Source organism: Cnephaeus nilssonii (genome assembly GCF_951640355.1).
Source record: "Cnephaeus nilssonii genome assembly, chromosome: 7".
Classification (NCBI taxonomy): domain Eukaryota; kingdom Metazoa; phylum Chordata; class Mammalia; order Chiroptera; family Vespertilionidae; genus Cnephaeus; species Cnephaeus nilssonii.
In genome coordinates this window covers 67,577,935-67,599,276 of record NC_137078.1, presented here as the reverse complement: position 1 = coordinate 67,599,276, position 21,342 = coordinate 67,577,935, and the positions used below count along the sequence as shown (strand labels likewise).

The 21,342-nt window shown below is 40.3% G+C and overlaps 1 protein-coding gene across 6 annotated transcripts in view; it reads left to right on the top strand.

The window, feature by feature from the left end:
• The first annotated feature begins 3,661 nt into the window (after positions 1-3,661).
• Positions 3,662-21,342, top strand: part of SPATA6 (spermatogenesis associated 6) — a 66,703-nt gene continuing 49,022 nt past the window's right edge. For 5 of the 6 annotated variants that reach the window (XM_079776477.1, XM_079776476.1, XM_079776479.1 and 2 more), the window contains exons 1-3: positions 3,662-3,890; positions 11,196-11,333; positions 13,145-13,193. In XM_079776477.1, coding sequence (XP_079632603.1) covers positions 3,840-3,890; positions 11,196-11,333; positions 13,145-13,193 — 238 coding nt within the window. In that variant the 5' untranslated portion in view covers positions 3,662-3,839. The remainder of the gene's footprint in view (positions 3,891-11,195; positions 11,334-13,144; positions 13,194-21,342) is intronic. The other variant, XM_079776474.1, reaches the window with a different exon arrangement.

The following is a 21,342-nucleotide window of genomic DNA, read 5'->3' as shown; positions in this document are numbered from 1 at the left end:
ACCTTTCTACAGTCTAGTGGTAAAGGTTTAGAAATAGTTCTACTTTAAAATATGCAGAATCATTCTGAGAATCAAATTAAGTGCAGAAACATGCTTTCAGAAACAAATTTCTATTCAAATGCAAGACCATAATGACATATATATATAATATCTATTACTATAATAATTACTGTTGTCATCATGATTATTTGGTTGCATTGTATCTTAAATTCATTAGTATGTTTGTGAGTGATATTATTTAAAGAACAGATAATGAGAGGCAGCATTTTATAGTGGAAAGAAGGCTGCCTTTGGAGTAGAGCAGGCTTGGTTCACATTCCTGCTGTGCCAGGTGCTCTGAGAGCTGGGCAAGTTCATTTACTCCAAGATCGCTTCCTCACTTGTTAAATGGGGATATAAATATTTACCTTGTAGAGATGTGTGAGGTATGTAATAATGTATATAAAGTACATTATACAACCCCTGACATATAATGCACCATCACTGAATGGAATGGTTATGTTAATTGCCTTATAACTAATGAAGATACTGACAGTCAGAAATCAATTCTTTTATGGAGACTGAACATGCATGAGAAAGAATAGAGGTCTTCAGAAAGGCCTCTGACCGACTGACTGTTTGGTAGAGTCTGAGTTCCCATCCTCACTTCATAAATGCAAAGTAGACTGGATAAAAGCAGAAAAAATAAAAAAATCTCTAATTTATTCCTTTAAAATATTCATCAAATGAGGTAGGATTTCTGGGAAAGATTAAGAGCTTACATTTTTTATTAGACTTATGTCCCATAAAATTTTATAGAGGATAAAGGAGGGGAAGTGCAGAAGCAGTACTATTTCTGTCTTATCTGCTACCTGTGATGATAAAGCTTCCTGAGATATCATTAATTATAGTGGTGCCATTCACAATGCTGCTACTCATGCATGTTAGAATTTTTACCAAAATTCTATTTCTGGGCTTGGAAATCGGCAGCTGAATTTTTGTATGACGCTGAAACTTGAAGGCTATGACAGAAGGAACATCTTCAAACTGTTTGCTATGGATCAAATGTGCTCCCTGAATTCATATATTGAAATCCTAACCTCCAATGTGATGATATTTCCAGGTGGGGCCTTTGAGAGGTAATTAGGTCATTAGGTCATTAGGATGGAGCCCTCACAAATGGGATTGTGCTTTTATAAAATAGACCCCAAGAGCTCCCGTGTCCACTTCTCCACATGAAGACACAAAGGGAAAATGGCCATTCAAGCCCAGAAGAGGGTCCTTACCAGAACCCAACATGCTGTTACCCTGATCTCGACTTCTAGCCTCTAGAAATGTGAGAAATTAATTTCTATGGTCTGTAAGCTACCTGGTCAATGCTATTCTGGCATAGTAGCCACCCAAACTGACTAGGACAGAAGCTATGCAGAGAGAGTCCAGAAACCTATGAGGGGTTTCCCCAACAGTTCAAGGCTGAGAGATGAACTTTATGCGTACAGGGTGAGACCACCTGAGGCTTTCCAGTTAGCAGCTGCTACAGGGTTGGGAACAGAGCAGAATTTCTTGAGATCAAGTGCTGCTGGGGAACATTGAAGCTGTGAACCTTCCATTGTGGAGATGTATTTTTTAACACTTTGTTAATACTCCTGGATTCCAAGTGATATACCAGAAAGGCTGCACCGTACCAGAAAGAACCATGCCCTAAACCAGTGGTCGGCAAACCACGGATTGCGAGCCACATACAGCTCTTTGTCCCCTTGAGTGTGGCTCTTCCACAAAACACCATGTGCGGGCACGCATGTACAGTGCGATTGAAGGAGTACCCTAATTAAGTTAATAACAATGTACCTACCTATATAGTTTAAGTTTAAAAAAATGTGGCTCTCAAGAGAAATTTCAATCGTCGTACTGTTGATATTTGGCTCTGTTGACTAATGAGTTTGCCGACCACTGACCTATACTAAGGTCTGCACTAGACTTGCCCTAACAAAGTCTATAATCAAGCATAACAAAACTTGTAGGGGAAACAGACTTTGGAAGTTGAGTCCTATCAAGTTAGAGGGGCTTTAAAAACATCTTGGGTTGACCAGCCAGTGGTGGCTCAGTGGTTGAACATCACCTTATGAACTAGGAGGTCATGGTTCCATTCCGCGTCAGAGCACATGTCCAGGTTGTGGGCTTGAACCCAGTAGAGGGCATGCAGGAGGCAGCCAATCAATGATTTTCTCTCTCTTCCTCAATGAAATCAATCAAAATATATTTTTTTAAAAAACATCTTGGAAAAAAAAAAAACATCTTGGGTCTTATACATATCTGCACAAGTTTAAGGTAATCATCCAGTAATTAAACTGCCTACTAAAACATTATTCAGTTGCAATAACAAACTGGTAAATATAATTTAAAAATAAGAAACAATTTTCAATAGTATAAAGAAAAACTATAGTCCAAACCGGTTTGGCTCAGTGGATAGAGCGTCGGCCTGCGGACTGAAGGTTCCCAAGTTTGATTCCGGTCAAGAGCATCTACCTTGGTTTCGGGCACATCCCCAGTAGGGGGTGTGCAGGAAACAGCTGAGCAATGTTTCTCATCGATATTTCTAACTCTCTATCCCTCTCCCTTCTCTGTAAAAAATCAATAAAAATATTTTTTAAAAAGAAAAACTATAATTAAATACGTAGAAATTAAGTAGGCTCTTTATGCAAGAAACTTGAAACCTCTAGTAAAGAGCATAGAATATGAGCTAATAAGTGGACAAAGATTTTATGTTGTTGGATAGGATGATGTAATATTCCTAAGATGTCAATTTCCCAAATTAGTCCATAAATTTAATGCATCATAATAAAAATTCCAGCTGAACTGTTTGAGGAACCTGATGAAGGTACTCTAAAATAAAATGAAGCAATAAAGAATCACAAATAGCTAAATCAATCTCATTAAAAAGAGACTTGCCAAACAGGATATTAAGAAGTCATAGTAATAAAGCAGTGTGATACTGTTGCAAGAATGACAGACAGAAGACTGGAACAGAATAGAAAACTTGAAGACAGAACTTGAGGTAATTCATATATGACACAGGTGGTGCCACAAAGCAATAAGGGAAGTTCAGAAAATTTAGGAGATATTGTTGGGAAATCTAGCTCACTCCGTAGTTAAAACAAATCAGAATCCCAGATTCCTATCTAAAATCATGTACAAAGATTGAGTTTTGACGGATTAAACATCAAATGTGAAAGGTAAAACTATGATTCTGCCTTTGACTTGGGCAAGTCTCTTCTAATCCTGTTTCCTCAAGACGTCTTTGTAAACTGGATAGTGAAATTCAAAGGAGAACTAATAGTTATCCTTTACACTTGGGCAAAGTGATGCCGTAGGGGGACGCCACTAGCCCACGGTGCTTCGCCACGTTAGAACTCGGGCCTCAGGAGTCCAACTGTCTACCGGTCCCCTGTCCCATTACACGCCTATTCTCTCCTTTGTCTGGTTTTGGGCTCACAGTTTGATGTCACAGAAGGTGACCCGACCTCACCACGCCCCTTTGAGGCCCCGCCCCCTTGCGCGTCCCCGCCCTCTCCGGCTACGCCGAGCCCCGCCCCCAGCCGCCCGCCCTCGCGCGGTGGCTCCGGCGCGTCCCCGCCCCGCTGTCCCCCGGCCACGCCCCTCCCGGGTGCCATGACAACGAGTCTGCGCCCCGCGCACAGCTGCTTCTCGGGCGGGACCCAGGCTGGACCGCGGGCCCCGGCCTGGGGGCCACAGCTGCCACCGCCGCCTTCGCCTCCTCCCCGTTCCCGTCCCGCCCTGCGTCTCCTCGCCTCACTCGGGCCCGCGGCCGGGGTCCCTCCCCGCCGCCCCTCCCCGTGCGGATGCCGAAGGTGAAGGCGCTGCAATGCGCCCTGGCGCTGGAGATCCGCTCTGTGAGTACCGGTGACGCCCCGGCCCCCGCCGCCTGGGTGCCAGTGAGCCCCCGGAGTTTACACGTTCAGCTCCGAGAACCCCGAGTCACCCCAAACCTCCTTCACTCTCCGGGCCATCCTTAGGTAGCCTAGACCCCTGGCCACCTCCGTCTTCCCGCCTCAAACTCCGGAGCGCCCTCCCACTCCTGTCACGTAGAGGCCTGACCCCCTCAGCACTCCTCGCTTCATCCCAGTTTCCACTTGCAGTTTCTTCCAACCATTTCTAAGCCCGCCCCCCCTCCCCGCCACCAACCACGTCAACTTTCCAGTGAGTTATTTGCGGGGCAGGCTTCTCATTACGTTTCTCTTTTTCTGCGCCTGTTCTCTTAGAGAGTGTTATTGGCCCCACTTCCCTCCTTTCTGGGGGTTTGGGGGTGGGGGTGGGGGGGGTAGGATAGTGAGCATTTCTTCCCAAATCGCTTCAGGCGGACTTTTTCCAATTTCCAACCTTCTGATTAGGGAAGTATTCAAAGTCGAGCCCCTACACCCAACAACTGAAGTATGCCCTCATTTCACAAAGCACCTTCCCTCCCGGAGCCAGCCCCTCAGAAGTCATTGCAGGCCCCTCCAATCCCCACACCTTCCCAGCATGAAGAGGCAGCCCCTGTCCTTCCCGTTACTCTGAGAAAGACATGCACCTTTAGAGAGAAACTGCTTTTCTCTGAACTCCCTCCGGAGGACCTGCAAGTCCACGCAGTTACTCCAGACTTGCCGAAGGGGCTCCATCCCCCCAACCTGCTGTGCAAATCCAGCCCAGTCCTTCCTCTAGTGCGGGGCTTGGACCTCCCCAAGCTATGAGAAAACGCCCTTCCCCGTTCTCTTTAGAGAACCTCCTCATTCTCCCCTTCAGATGAGAGCTGCCCCTCTCCAAAGAGCTTTTCCATACCCCAGTTTGAGACCTCTAAGCAGTTTGAAACCCAAAATTCCTCCTTCGGTTTCTTTTCTCTCCTCCCACCTCTTTGAGTCTTCTTATCTCTCACATCAGTCTTTGATCTCGTCAAAACTGGGAGTGGGTGGTGATGGGGGCTTTTAAATGTACAACATCCTTCCCCGGGGTGCTGCACCACGCAGCCCTCTCACTTCCCCGCACACCCTGCACGCAAGGCTTCTCTTTCCACTTACTCCCACCCAGGCAGCATCCCCCTGTCCTGGCTGTCCCGCCTGAGGCTGCTGCAGCACAGTCCCAGAAACCTCCAGGGAAGTCACGAGACTTGTTTTAGGTCTTTTGTTAGGTCTTAAAGAAGGGAGGCTGGGTGGGGCAGCGTGTGAGGCAGGGGTGGAGGAGATCAGTTTCTGGCACTCTCCTTTTGCCTTGAAGCCGGCAGAGATTTTTCCCTCTGCTGCCTTGGAAACTCCATAGCCCTCGCTTCACATGTTTTCTTTCCAGAGCTGCCAACATTTAGCAGATGTTTTGTAAAGTGAGATTAGTTCAGCAAAAGAATACACAAAGTTTCCTAAACCACTCTTTCAGGGCAGTGAGCAAAACTCCACGGGCTTTGTGACTGGCTGCTGCTTCCTCCCTGCTTGCTAACCAATGGGGTGCTGCAGCCTGATGAGAGCCGGGGCCTGACTGGCTGGCTGGCTCTGCTTCCCTTCCTTTGCTGATACAGACTTTCCAAGAGGAAGTGCTTGATTGTGCTGTAACTGATGACTCCTGAAGGAGTCTGAGAAACAAATGCTCTTTCACTATTCTTTCTCCTCAGTATTAGTTGCACTACACAAAGTGAGTGACTGGAAAATGGAACTTCGTTGTTCATGGAGGCTTAAGAAATTATGCAGGTGGAAACATTCCTGTTAAAATTTTTTTTCCCCACCAAACTTTTGAGTCACAGGATTTTACATTTCTAAGAAATCTTAGCTATCATTGGATTTATTCCTTTTTACAGGTGAGACAATCATTGAGGCATAGCATGACTATTTTTCTAGGGTTGCACAACTTTTAAAGGGCACATCTGCAACAATATGTTAAGTTTTCTGACCAGTACAAGCCCTGTTAAATGGCTCTGATGCTCAGAAGGAGCAAAAAAAGGCCATTAATAACCATACACATGTAACACTTTTGACTAATTTGGCTTTGATTGAATAGAGGAATTATGTGAGGAATTATTGCATCTTTTTTATTTAGATTTTTCTTTTCAATTTAATTTTTTTGCATTTATATATAAGGCATAAAAGTCAAAACTATATACAATGATATACTCAGAGAAGTCTTGATGCCAGCCCTATTCAAACCTATTTCCCATCTTTACTCATCTGCTATTGGTAACCATTATTTTTTAAATTTATTCTTCTAGTATTTCCTTTTGTAATATAGTCAAGTAGATACACATACCTGTACAATAACCCAACCCATGTTCTTTTTAGTTTCATTTTTTTGGACAATAGGTAATATGTTACATAAGCTATCCTGCACTTTGTTTTTTTCACTTATTAAACCCCGAGGATCACTCTACAACTATAAAAGATGGCATCTTCCTTTTTTTCTCAACTTTTTATTGACATTTTTAATAAACATACAGAGTAGTTGGAAGAATAGTATAATGAATAACTATATCCCATGATATATGTACATTAATTTATTTGCACATATGTGTGTGTGTATATATATATTATATATATATATACATATATATATATACATATATATATATAATTTGCTGAAAATTTTCAAGTAAATTATTGATATAATGATATTTCACTCCTAAATACTTCAGTATACATCTTCTAAAAATAAGGACATTTTTCTATATAACCACAAAACCATTATCACACACCTAAGAACTTAGTGATGATTTTTTAATATCTAGGCCATACTCAAGTTTCCCAGTTGTCTCAAAAATGAATTGTGTAGTTAATTTTTTCAAACCAGGGTCCAATCAAAGTTTACATGTTGCATTTCCTTGTTAGGTCTTTTTAATCCATTTTAATATAGAGCAGTTCTACTTTTTCATCACCTTGACATTTCCTTTCTCCCCTCTCCAGTCTCCCTCCCCAATGAATTTTGATAAATTCATATGCTCATGTAACCATTACTCACATCAAGATTTAAAACACTTCCATCACCCCAGAAAGTTCCCTAATGCCCCTTTAAACCCCATGCAGAGGGAACTACTATTCTGATTTGTCACTATAGTTTACTAGTACTTGAACTTCATATTCAATGAGGCCATGTAGTGAGTCATATTTTATGGCTTCTTTAGGTCAGCATATTCTTGAGATTCATCCATGTGTGTTGCTGTGTTTATCAGTGGTTTGTTCCTTTAGATTGTGGAGTAGTATTCTGTTGTATAAGCATATCATATATGCTTATCTATTCTCTGTATTGATGATTATTTGGATTGTTAACAGGTTGTGGTTGCCAGGATAAAGGTCCTATAAACAATCTTTCTTGTAAAAATCTTTTTGTGCACATTACCTTTTGAAGAGATGGGGTTCAGATATAGAATAGCCAATGTTGTGTTATTGTTTGAATTTTTTATAGTGACATTTAATTTGCTCCCCAGTTCCTACAAACTAGATATTAGATGTTTTATCTCTCCTTGCCTATTGAATGTATGGCACTCCATTATTTTCTCCCCTCATTCCCTCCATGTTTATTTTTGCTGCAGTTTTATATTAGTGGTAATCTCAACATTTTGTGTTGCTCAACAGAGCCATATGACTTGAGAGAAAATATATTGCTAGGAATCAAGTGTGACTTTTCTCAATGAGTCTGGAGAATGATATGATATGCCAAGTAACTTGTTTTTAAAGAACAGCAAAATAATATTTCCCTTCACTTACACTTTTAATATTTGAAACATCTGTAATATGAAAAAGTATTTTTTCTGTTTCTCTCTGTCTTTTTATTATTCACTAGTTCAGTTTTCATTCCATTATTTGAGAAAATGGAAGAAATTGGAGATATAAGAGTAAAGCCCAATGCCTGGGCAATGAAACAGGCTAATTTGCTTTTCCTGAATAGTGCTAGTTTGGGGTTAGTTTATCTGTATAATTCCAACTTTTTCTTCTCTATACTCACTTCACCCCATTACCTCACTCAAATTATTGATAGCACTGGGGCAAACAGATCTGGGTCCTTTTCAGTCACTACTCAGCTGAATGTGGTCCTTGTCCACATTTCTGTGGTGTGGTATCTCAGTTTCCCTGCAGTTGGTGGTAAATTTACCTGCAATATATAGACTTTAAAAAATGCTTTATAAAATACTTCAAATTTACAGGAAAAAAAACCCATGGATAATGTGATTTCCCCACGCCCCTCCCCGCCCCTTCGCCCTCCCCACACACACCAATTTAACAAATAGTAGTATAATTTACATGTTTGATGCAGATCTTTGTTTTAAAGACATAAAATGTTACAGATCTATTTAAGGCTCCTTTGCACCTCTTCCAGATCTTTTTTTCCTAGATTTAAGGTAATCAGTATCCTGAAGTAGGAGTATATTCTTTTTATTCAGATTTTTGTATTTTTACTACATATTTGTATATGTCTAAGTATTACCTACACTATTGTTTTGTTTAAAATTTTACACAAATGGAATCATACAGTATGTATCCTCCTACAAACCTGTTTTTGCACTTCACTTTTTGAAATTTGTGTGTTGTTTCTTGCAGATCCAGCCCATTTCCTTAATTGCTGTGTAATGCTGTATGTTTAAATGAGTGATTTAATTTTTATCCCCCTGTTGATGAACTTTTAAATGTCAGTGTTTTCAGATTTTTTAATATTACAGTGCTGCAGTGAGTATATTTGTACATATCTCCTGGTGTCCATGTGAAACAGCTCAATAGTATTGTAGGTCAAAATGAAACAGCACAACTGTGGAACTGCAAGGCTGTGAGGTGGTCTAGGGCGAGGCGAACTCAGGTATGGCCCCTCTCCTGCTAGAAGCTTCACCCTGCTTGGCTCTTTCCGCTCTGCTCTGAAGACATGGGAGAAATGAAGTCTTCCATCTTTGGAGGAAAGGGAAAGTGTGCTTTCTAAGCCAGAGGTAAGGTGACATATATAGAGAAGTCCCCACCCCAGTCCCTGAGTGGTCATCCCTCATGCATATAAGGACTGCAAATCCTCACGTTTTGATTGCTCCAAAAAGTTCTGTCCTGATTGGTCAGAATGGAGCTGCTCTGATTGATGGGTAAAGATGTTCTGATTGGACGGGGGAAATCTCAGTCCTATTGGTTGAAATACAACTCCAGGAACTCCTCTGTAAGGGCTGGCTCAGACTGCAGGAACACATTGCAGGCGGCAGTTCAATGCAAGCTTCTCTCCAAAGTGCCACTTGTGTGAGAGGCCTCTGTTTAGAAATGGCTAGTGGGTTCTGTTCTTCATTTGATTTGATTTGATTTTCAATTTGAACCAGTTAGCTCATTCATCGTAGGTGTTCCCCCCCCACCCCCTCAGGGCCCACAGCTGCAAATATTATACCTTGAGCCTGAGCATTTACATGTAGAAATATATGTTTTATTATAAATTATTTTTGTATTTTTTTTCAGTTTGTACACTGCTGTGTACAAAGGGCATGAAGTCTTATTTATTAAATGCAATTGTCTATTAAAATTGAAGGTAATGGTTGTCAGTCTAATAATGGTAGCTATTACTGAATAAATGCTGTCAGGTACTGTGCTAAGCACTTTGAATGTATTGTGTTGATTCATTTACTGTGTGATTTTAAGTAATTCACCTATTCTTTCTTAGGGCTTTGTTGTTTTCATATATGTAAGAAACCAGGTGAGCCCCCAAACTCAGGGTCCTGGTAGAATACAAAACATACTCAGGAGCCAGGCAGCAAGGCAAATATCTTTACTTCTGTACGGAAGGGTGCACACACACATGGTCTGGGAGCGCATGCACACTGAACAGGTTCCTGCTGGGCTTTTTAATCTTCACTCAGGTGACCTGTCTCTTACTCTTGATTGGAGCTCAGGCGCACAGTCTTTCATGATTGGCTAATTCAAAGGAGAGGTTGGCCTTTGCCATTTCAAGATGGCGGCCCCCAGGGGAGCTGCCAAGTCACACACTCCAAAATGGCGGCTGTCTAAACTGTTCTTTGACAGAAAAGATGACTTGTTCATTCTTGCAATATATAAAATATCAAAAGCCATACATACTAGGTAATCTTTGAGCTTCTTCTTAATAATGAAAGTTGCTGATTTTAGACACATTGATGAGCAAAATAAAATTTCTGTCCTCAGGGGATGTACAGTCAAATAAAAGAGGTGAGATGTACCTATTTAATTAAAATACATGGTGACAATAATTAGAACCTTATGAGCACTACAAAATGCTAAATCTAAAACATATTTACTTGCATATAGTAAATTAATAATCAATATCAGAATTAGATTGAATGAATAATGTTAACTAGTGAATCACGAGAAGTTTCTCTTTTTGTAAGAAATGATAGTTGGTGCAAGCCTTGGAGTAAATTAGGAGATGGGATGAAGTAGTGAGGAGGAGTAACCCAGATAATGGAAGAAGACAAGACAAGAAAGCAATGTGTGTGTTTAGAGAATAAACACACACATTGATCCTATTATGAGGGGGTGTTGATAATAGTGCTATGTGGGTAGGTTAGATTCAAATTTTAGAGAGCCTTTAAGATCCTCAGAGCATGTGTGATCACTGACACTGCAATAGGGTAGGGACTGCAGAGATCACACTGTGGATTTGTTAGAAACCCCACATTTTGTGCCTATACTTTGTCAACCACAAGGATAATTAAGTGCAATTTTATATTTAAAAACACTTTATTGGGCTATAAATGTACAATTCCCTTGCTTCAATACTTGGTCATATTGCTTTTGATGAGGATGTATATCAGCTGCTATTTAGGGTAAGACAAGTCAACTTTGTGCTTTTATTGGTGTTTTGTGTGTGTGTGTTTTCTAGTATAGAGCTTTATTTCTCCTGATTCTTAATCCTTGTGATTAAATGATGCTGAATAAGTTTATGTCAGCAATTCAGCGTAGAGTGAGCCCCTAAAGCTGACTGTTTAGAATTCTTAGTGTCTGTCCCAAGAATTAGTGCATAGAACTTCAAATATGGCACAGATAACCAAATGGAAAATCATAGATTTCTCAGAGGGATGGAAATTATAAAGGCATTTCCTTTAACTCTGTCAATACTTAGAATCTCTATCTTTTTATTTGTGTATTTTTATTAGCTTAGCAGGCTAGTGTTTTTATGTAATGTTTTATAAGTCATTTAGGCAAGATAGATCAGGAAATTTATAAAGCAGTTATATACATCTACCTAATTTTTTTCAGGTAACTTGTCCAGGAGTAGTGCTGAAAGACAAGGAGGACATCTATCTTAGCATCTGTGTGTTTGGCCAATATAAAAAGACACAATGTGTCCCAGCCACTTTTCCATTGGTCTTCAATGCCAGAATGGTGTTTGAAAAGGTGAGTTCAAATCTCAGATCAAAATGAATGAACAAAAAGTGAAAGTAGTTCCACACTTTGAATAAAATTCCAGAACCCAAATTATTGTTGCTGACCATGTATTTTGATTTAATTTAAAGGAAGATTTGTCACATGAATTTTGAGGCTTGAAAATAAATATGTGTTATATTATACATTGAATCAATTACCTCTTTTTCATAATGGATCAGTTCATTTCTAAAATTATCATAGTGAACTTTATGTCAAATATAGCACCTTTAATTCTAAATAATAATTTTCATAAAAAAGAGAGAGGAGATGGTAGTAAGAACAGGTCATGTTTTTTTATGGCTGTCTTGTGATACTTCCTTCTATAAGCCTCACTTCTTCCTTCCCCCAAAACTGCTGCTTTTGGTTATCTATACTAATAAAAGAGAAAGATGCAAATTGACCATCCCTTCATGACGTCCACCAGCCAATCAGGAGTGGGCATGCAAATTAACCCAACAAAGATGGGTTAATTTGCATATGCAGGTGCTGAGCGAAGACTGAAGACTGAAGAGGCTTGGCTTCTCCGCTGTGGCTGGAGCAAAGGCCTGGGGAAAACTGTGCCGGCAGCCAGGGGAAGGAAGGCCTATTGCACGAATCTTCATGCAACGGGCCTCTAGTTACCAATCATATTTCTCACTTTTAAGATTTATTTCTCTATATTCCTCTCTCTGTCTCCCTTCCCTTCCCTTCTCGTTCCTTCTTCCTTTTCTCCACAAATAATTACCCAGTACCTGCTCTGTTGCATACACTTTTTAAAGTGCTGGGTAGACAAACATCTTCCCCCTTTTGGAGTTTCAGTTTAATAGGAGAAATAGACAAAATTAAGTAAACACATGAATAATGTAATTTTAGATAGTGATAAGTGTCATGAAAAGAATAAAGTCTGAGGGATTAAGGGGATTATCTACTTTAACCTTTTGCACTCGGATGTTGAGTGTGACTCGACACGGTTAGCATTAGAATAAAGGAATCGAGAAAAAAGCAAGCGAGTGCAAAGGGTTAAACAGTGGTCACAGAAGGTAATTACATTTAAGCTGAGCCTCAGTTATGGGACAGGATCAGTTATTTGAAGGTCTAGGCAGAGGAATCCTATATAATAAAAGCCTAATATGCAAATTGACCGAATGACAGAATGACCAGTAGAACAACTGGATGCTATGATGCACACTGACCATCAGGGGGCAGACACTCAACGCAGGAGCTGCCCCAGCTCATAGGCCCCAGGCAAGCCAAGGCAGGTGCAAGCGGGGGATCCCCGATCACCCTGCCGGTTGCCCCTCAGAGGGAGGCAACTGGCGTCAGCAGTGGGGGTTGGGGCCGGTGAGCAGGCAGCACCAGGCTGGCAAAGGTGGGTGCCAGTGGGTCCTCTGATCGCCCTGCCAGTTTCCCCACAGATTGGCCCAGATTGCCAACAAGCCTAGGGACCATACCAGTGCACGAATCTTGTGCACCGGGTCTCTAGTAGCAAATATAAAGGCTTCCTGTTGGAAATAAGCTTGATAAGTTGGAGGAACACCAAGAAGGCCAATATGATCATGGTAACAAAAGAAAGGGAAAAATGCTAGCAGATGAAGTGTGAGAGGAAGGCAGAGGCGGCTGTAATGTTTGTGAAATCTTCCACAGTGATCATGGAAGCAGAAAGGAAGTGATAGTTCTCTGTAATGTCAAAAGTTTTTTTTGGTTGGGAAAGGAGTATGTTGGGCATGGAAGGGAATAAGTTATAGATATGTGCCTTTCACGTCCTTTTCTCCATCCTGTTTCCTCTCCATTCTCTACTCTAGGTGTTCCCTGAAGCAGTAGACCCTGGAGATGTGGTTGCACAACTTGAATGTAAGTTTAATTTTTAAATCCTGGTTCTAAGACATTTTAGAATCATGCTATTTAATCCTGAATTGGATAAAAGTTAATGTGGGAGCCCCTTTCACGTCCCGTGTGGTTCAGGGTTCGGGTTCTGGAGAAGGCCGCACACAAATGAAAAGAGACTAGAAAAGTATTAATTTGGGAATATTGGGGGCCAGGCAGGAGCCCACCTCTAGTGGAAGGACTACTACACTGCTCTGGCCCTGCTCTCCCTTTTATTGAGGCTATGGGAAACACTCATAGCCCTTAGGCAGGAAATAACAGAAATTTACATAAGACAAACAGAGGTGGAGGCTGCTTCAGCTAACAATGCCTCAACTAAATGGTGAGTGGTTAGAGCAATTAAGGTTGTTGACCAGCCTTCCTGGCTTCCTGTCCACATCTCTCTATTAGTGAAACAGTGATTGGTTTCCGGCAAGTTTAAAAAGGGTTTAAAAAGAATTTTTAAAATCTTGAGAATTTTTTTAAAATTTCAGAATATACCTGGAAATAATGATAAAAAAAATACATGTGCTACAGAGAGGCTGTGGAAAACAAAAACACTTATTGGGTGGGAAGAGATCAACCAAAGAACTTGTATGCATATATGCATAACCCTAGGGCACAGACAATAGGGTGGTGAAAGCCTTGGTGAAGTGGTGGGGGCAGGCTAGAAGAGGTCAATGGGGGGGATAAAGGGGAAATACCGTATTTTCCAGCTTATAAAACGACTGGGCGTATAGAAGATTTTCCTGGGTTAAAAAGTCGTCTTATAGGCCAGAAAATACGGTAGGTAATATTTTCAACAATAAAGATTTAAAAAAAACCCCACTTCTTGAGAACTATTTATTAAGATAATGCAGATTGTTTGTAATGTAAAAACAGGGATTCATTTTAGGTAGAACTTTTCCCTGCAGACAAAAATATGTCTTTACTCTCAGTGTATTGCAAATCAAGAGAGTAAATAATAGAAGATGGATGTAGTGATAGTTTAAAATACATATGTTTTGCCCTAGCTGGTTTGGCTCAGTGAATAGAGCATCAGCCTTTGGACTGAAGGGTCCCAGGTTTGATTCCAGCCAAGGGCACATGCCTGGGTTGTGGGCCCAATCCCCAATGGGGGGCATGCAGGAGGCAGCCAATCAATGATTCGCATCATTGATGTTTCTATCTTTCTCTCCCTCTCCTTTCTCTCTGAAATCAATTAAAAAAATTTTTAAAAAGCATATGTTTTGCATTTTGAATTACATTTAAAGTTAATAAATTATTTGAAAGAGACATTTTCAAGGCTGTGGATAACAGTAAATTCTTCAAAGTACCAGGAGTCAATATAAAAAGGTACAGCTATTTGTAGAGCAGCAATGCAAAGGTATACACGTGGGAATAAGTTATTTGAGCTCTGGATATGAAATGAAAAGCTCTATTGTTTATCCCTGTAGTTAGAAAGGATCAGGGATCACCAGATGGGTCTAATATGGAACTGTGGTCTAGTAAGGAACTGTGGTCTAATATGGAACTATGGTCTAATATGGAACTGTGGTTTAGTATGGAACTGTGGTCGAATATGGACCTGTGGATGAAAAGGTCAAAAATATTAGGTATCATCCATGTCAGTCATCTCCTCCACATCTTCTCCCATCCATACCACACTGGGACTCGGGCAATGTAGAAACATGGAACCTACAACCATGCTAGAATCTGGGCGAACACAGAGGGATCAGGCAGGCTCATTGTCCTACATTCAGGGAATTTATAGTTTAGTGACTCTTCTCCAGAGAATTCACAACCTGAATCTTATTTTTTGATAGCTGTTCTATCACTTGGTATTTTATTTTTTACTGTGGCAGACTAGCTAGGTAGAAATTTGGTGCCAGTGGGTATATGACTTTTATTTATTTATTTTTTAATAAATCTTTATTGTTCAGATTATTACAGTTGTTCCTCTTTTTTCCCCCCATAGCTCCCCTCTGCCCAGATCCCACCTTACCCTCTGCCCTTAATACCTGCTACTGTCCTCATCCATAGGTGTATGATTTTTGTCCAGTCTCTTCCCGCACCCCCTTATCCCCTTCCCCCCGAGAACTGTCAGTCCACTCCCTTTCTATGCCCCTGATTCTATTATATTCACCAGTTTATTCTGTTCATCAGATTTTTTTTATTCACTTGATTTTTAGATTCACTTGTTGGTAGTTATGTATTTGTTCATTATTTTTTAAAAATATATTTTATTGATTTCAGAGAGGAAGGGAGAGTGAGAGAGAGATAGAAACATCAATGATGTGAGAGAATCATTGATTGGCTTCCGCTTGCACGCCCCCTACTGGGGATCGAGCCCTCAACCCAGGCATGTGCCCTTGGCCGGAATCGAACCTGGGACCTTCCAGTCCACAGGCTGAGGCTCTATCCATTGAGTCAAACCAGCTAGGGCTGTTGTTCATAATTTTTATCTTTACTTTTTCTTCTTCTTCCTCTTCTTAAAGAATACCCTTCAGCATTTCATATAATACTGGTATGGCAGTGATGAACTCCTTTAGCTTTTTCTTATCTGTGAAGCTCTTTATCTAACTTCAATTCTGAATGATAGCTTTCCTGGGTAGAGTAATCTTGGTTATAGGTTCTTGCTATTCATCACTTTGAATATTTCTTGCCACTCCCTTCTGGCCTGCATAGTTTCTGTTGAGAAATCAGCTGACATTTGTATAGGTACTCCCTTATAGGTAACTAACTGTTTTTCTCTTGCTGCTTTTAATATTCTCTCTTTGTCTTTTGCCCTTGGCATTTTAATTATAATATGTCTTGCTGTGGTCCTCTTTGGATTTTTTTTGTTTAGGGTTCTCTGTGCTTTCTGGACTTGCAAGTCTATTTCTTTCACCAGGTAGGGGAAGTTTTTTGTCATTATTTCTTCAAATAGGTTTTCAATATCTTGCTCTCTCTCTTCTTCTGGCATCCCCATAATTTGGATGTTGGTATGCTTGAAGTTGTCCCAGAGGCTTCTTACACTATCTTCATATTTTTGGATTCTTTTTTCTTTTTACTTTTCCAGTTGGATGTTTTTTGCTTCTTTGTATTGCAAATCTTTGACTTGATTCTTATGATCCTCTAGTCTGCTGTTGTATCTCTGTATATTATTCTTTATTTCAATCAGTGTATGCTTAATTTCTAGTTGGTCCTTTTTCATATCCTCAAGGGACTCACTAAATTTATTGGCGGTTTCTAGAAAATTCTTGAAAAATCTTATAACCGTGGTTTTGAACTCTATATCCAGTAGTTTGCTTTCCTCCATTTCTTTCATTTGTGACCTGTTTCTTTGTCTCCGCATTTTAGCTGCTTCCCTGAGTTGATAGAGTGGCTTTGTGTGCTAGGTGTCCTATAGGGCCCAGTGGCTCAGTCTCCCCAGTTACCTGAGGTAGACACTCTTGGTGCACCCCTTTGTGGGCTGTGTGCACAGTCTTGTTGTAGTTAAGCCTTGATTTTTGATTTTTGTTGGTATCCCTGGGAGGAATTGACCTCCAGGCCAGTTGGCTGTGAGGATCAGTTGTGTCTACGATGGGAGAACTTCTGTGCTGGAGACACCCTTATGGGGCAGGACTTGCTTCAGTGGGGCTTTGGTGCTCACTGAGTCTGCCCCCTGAGTGTGTCCCTTATGGATCTGAGGAGTTGTAATCTGGATGGTACCACTCTGACCACTGGGTCTACTGGCTCTTGTATCTCCAAGGAAGTGCAAATTTAGCTCTGCCTGAGGCCACCCAGCAGGAGCTATGGAGAGATCTGCAGATTCCTTTTCTTTGTTTGGGGTTTGGAGGTGCCCAGATGAGGCCCAGCTGTGAAGCAATGCAAGCTGCTGTGGAGCCTTGGAAGTTCTGGGGCTCTCTGACCCAGCTGCAATTTGTTAGGTAATTTTAGATTGCAAAGGGCCAGGCCATTCATATGCAAAAGCCTCTGCGCACAGCTGGGGTGGGGTTGTAAATTGGGTGGGGCGGGGGTCTCAGGGAATCAACAGAGTGGAGCAAACAGCAATGGCTGACCTTCAGCCCTGCCCTAAGAGTCCCCCGGGTCTCAGTGTCCTGCGGTAATCGCTGCAAGCACCTCTGAGAAATAGCCGCCCTCGTGTTCCGGCCCGATGCCAGACCATCCAGTTTCCCCTGTATGAGTCTGGGTCCCCAGAGTCTCCCTCAGAACTGGAGTTCAGAGCAGTCAGGAGCTTGTGTCTCTCTCCCGGTTGAAAAAGATAACCACGTCCTCAGTTGCCAGCCCTTCCTGTGCACATGCGCCTATGTACCTCCGCACTTTACTTCTGCACCTCCTGTGAGTCTCAGTGTGCTTTTCTCTCTCCTTCTAGTTGTAGAATTTCCACTCAGCCAGCCTTCCTGTGGTTCTGGATGATGTCCATTTTGTCTTTTAGTTGTAGTTTTGAAGTGGTTGTGCAAGGCAGCAAGTTCAGGTGTTTACCTATGCCACCATCTTGGTTTCTCACCCTCAATTCTCAGGTATATGACTTTTAATATATGCCGAACATTTTATTCAGTATCTGGGAAATTGTGTATCTTAGAAAGTATGAAGATAATTTTATTTTGTCATTCTGAAATTTTTATGTTATAAAAATATTTATCTATCAATAATTGAATCTAAAAACTAAAACAAGCAAGCAGAACAGAAACAGAATTTCCACTTATTCTCTACAGAAATTGTGAGTCACATATATCATTTCCCATTATGTAACATACAAAACTAATGTGTGCTTGTCTGTTTGTCTGAAATTCAAAATCTATTAATTAAGAATATGTTATCTGAAAGCAAGTTGAGTATGGTCCAAATGCTCAAGGAGATTCTAGTGTCCTCTTAATTGGACAGTTTGGTACATAGTCTTTATCTGAGGTCTCAGATAAAGCACTTAAAACAGTTCTTGACACACAGTAAACACTTAAAAATGTACCTTATAATCGGAGGTATGTTATTATTATTGCTATTATTGGAGAACTTACCAGTTCCATTTAACACCTATAAGGAAATTCCAGAGAATTACCTAAGATGCTGGGAAAGTAAGTATATGTTTATGATATAGAAAATGATATTAAGTGCTAATGCTATTAAATACATAATAGGAATATTTTACATTCATAGAGAGGGATTCTCTTTAAGAAGATGGTTTTAATCCTGAAATTTATCAGAATAAAATTAATTATAGCTAAAACTATACACTGTGAACCATTTTTAGGCAAGAAAGAGAATGAAAATTTTCTACTTATTTTTTGAAATTGGATTTTCATCCTTTCTCACTGAAGGTTTAGATTCTGTTCTACACACACACACACACACACACACACACACACGCGCGCACACACGCAGGGTATACTTCTACAAATACACTCCCTATAAAGCTGTTCATATGATAAACATAATGCTTGCTTCCCCCACTTCTTTCCAGTCACTGCTCTAATTTATCATCATAAAAGAAGCCTTTTCTCACCAGTGTATCTAAAATAGCATCACCTTTTGGTCAATATCTCAATCTCTATCTCATTCATTATCTTCAGGGTGTTCATATTTTCTACACCAGGATATTTTGAGAGTAAAATAGCATGCTTTTAATATTTCCACCAAAATGATAGGTGTAAAAGGGTACTGCTCAGGGCAAATAGTGAAGAGTGGTCCCCCTGTGTTTCTTCCTACTGCTATGTTATTTATTTTTTATTTTCTCTTTCTTTAGAATGACAGTTTTATAAGACCAGTAACTGCCCTGACTGGTTTGGCTCAGTGGATAGAGTGTTGGCCTGTGGACTGAAAGGTCCTGGGTTCGATTCCAGTCAAGGGCATGTACCTTGGTTTTGGGCACATCTCCAGTGGGAGGTGTGCAGGAGGCAGCTTATCGATGTTTCTAACTCTCTCTCTCTCTCCCTTCCTCTCTGTAAAAAATCAATAAAATATATTTTAAAAAAGAAGACCAGAAACTTTTCCTGTTTTGTTTGCTATATCTCTAGTGCATATGGCAGTGCATGGTACATGCTAGATATTTGATATCCAGGGAGTTAAATAAAATATCACAATTAACTGCCTCTCACTATTATTTTTGTGAGTGTTGGAACTATCCTATTGAGATATACCTATTTGTAGTGTCATTATTCTTTGGTTAAGAAATATATTTTGTATTTGAAAATTTATAATATAATAGCTGTTCTGGCTTCATTCCCTTCAACATTTGGATAAAGAGGAGATATGATCTTTATTTATATTGCAGTAGATTACTAGGTGTCCCTAGTAGTTTTTCTTGCCTGTAGGGAAAAATGGCAATTTCATTAGAGCCCCTGCTTTTTAGCTTCTGGAATGGGTACTTACCTGGTGTTTGGGGTATTTAAAATGCTCTCAGGTGGAGATTTGAAAGCTGAGAATAAATGCTTGCCTGAATCTTCAGGAGAACTTGTAGGACTTTGTATGCTTATTTTAAATTCACAATGGCAAGTGCATTCCAACCAGTTCATCTTCACCTTTGTAGTTAGGGCAGGTAAATCGGTGTTTCGAAAAAATTATTCTTGTTCTTGCTGACACCTAGGGTTAACAGCCTTCTGGCATTCTCTCAAGGTATTTTCTGTAACTTTTGGTTCGCTCCATGTGACTAGGATTTCTGGATTATTGGAGTGCATTTACTTTTAACTCACACTGAAAGTACATGAAAATTAAAGTTCTACAGAGGAAGGAGAAAAGTTGTCATTACTTAGTTATAAGATGAAGGGCAACTATAAGCTGAGGTTAATTACATTACATGTTCCAGTAGATGTAATTTACATTAACTTAGGGTTGTTTTCCAGCAGCATTACTTTTTCTATAAAGCTTTTCCTTCAATAATTTAAGGTCTTTCTTCCTGAAGTATTTTTGCCAAAATATAGTTTTTAAATCAAAGGAATAGAATGGTTTTTATAGAAACTAGGAAATAGTTTTTCTCAGAAGTTAATCTGTGTTTTTATGATAAAATGTAAACTAAACAAATTTGGAACAATTACTTTTCAGGCCTTTTCTTTACAGCTGAGGTGTTTCAGTAACAATATAACCTACACTATTTATTTCATCACTTTGTTTGGCAGTTAATCATTGTGTCCCTGGTAGATTCAGAAGGTATAGAGTATTTTTGTTGCCAGTGGAAATGGGGTCTTTGGGATGTTGGGAGAAAAGCATTTTGGGGACCATGCATGGGAGGATGTGGGGTATTAGTAAGATTTTTAAAGCTGGAGCAAACACAAAGGACTGCCCCAGGTTCAGCTCCGTCCTGCTGTGACGAAGTCTAGCCCTGTCTTCATTGAGCCCATAGGAAAGGTCAGGGTCCAGAAATTCTGTGCCATTGGTTCAGTTCAGTTCAGTCTCTGCCCTTATCCAGCTAGCTTAGCCTCTGCTCCTGGCTGCTCCCCCACGGTGCCGTGTTACCATATCCAGTACTCCGGCTTGCACTTGGAGCCTGGTTGTAGTCCACATGGCTGTGAGGCCCTCATGGCTGCTACATAGAGAGGGGAGAGAGAATGTGCAAACAGAAATAAATAGCTAGGTAGGTAGATACATAGGTAGATAGATAGATAGATCAATCCTGATTTGTTGTTCTACTTATTTATGCATTCATTGGTTGATTCTTGTATGTGCCTGGAGATCAAACCTGCATCCTTGGCATCCCAGGACGATGCTCTAACTAGTAGAGCTACCCATCTAGGGCTGAAGAATACTCTTTCATAATTACTCTCTAATTTGTCTTTTGGTGGTAGATCATCTTGATTTTTATTTATTTTAACAGTGTATTTATTTCATCTCTTAAAAAAGGATATTTTTGCTAAATATTGGGATTATTGTCTTCCAGACTTTAGAAAATACTATTCCATTGTCTTTTTGTTTCCTTAGTTTCTATTGTAAAATCATCTATCAATTTTATTATTACTCCCTCACAGGTATTCTATCATTTTCCACTGGTTCCTTTTAATATCTCATGTCTTTATTTTCTATAGCTTTATTTTGATGTGCCCAACTGTGTGTGTGTGTGTGTGTGTGTGTGTGTGTGTGTGTGTGTGCTTTTAAAAATATATTCTGTTGGTATTTGTATCTTGATATCTTTCTTCAGATACATTTTTAGACATTAACTTTTTAAATATTCCCTTGCCCCTTTCTC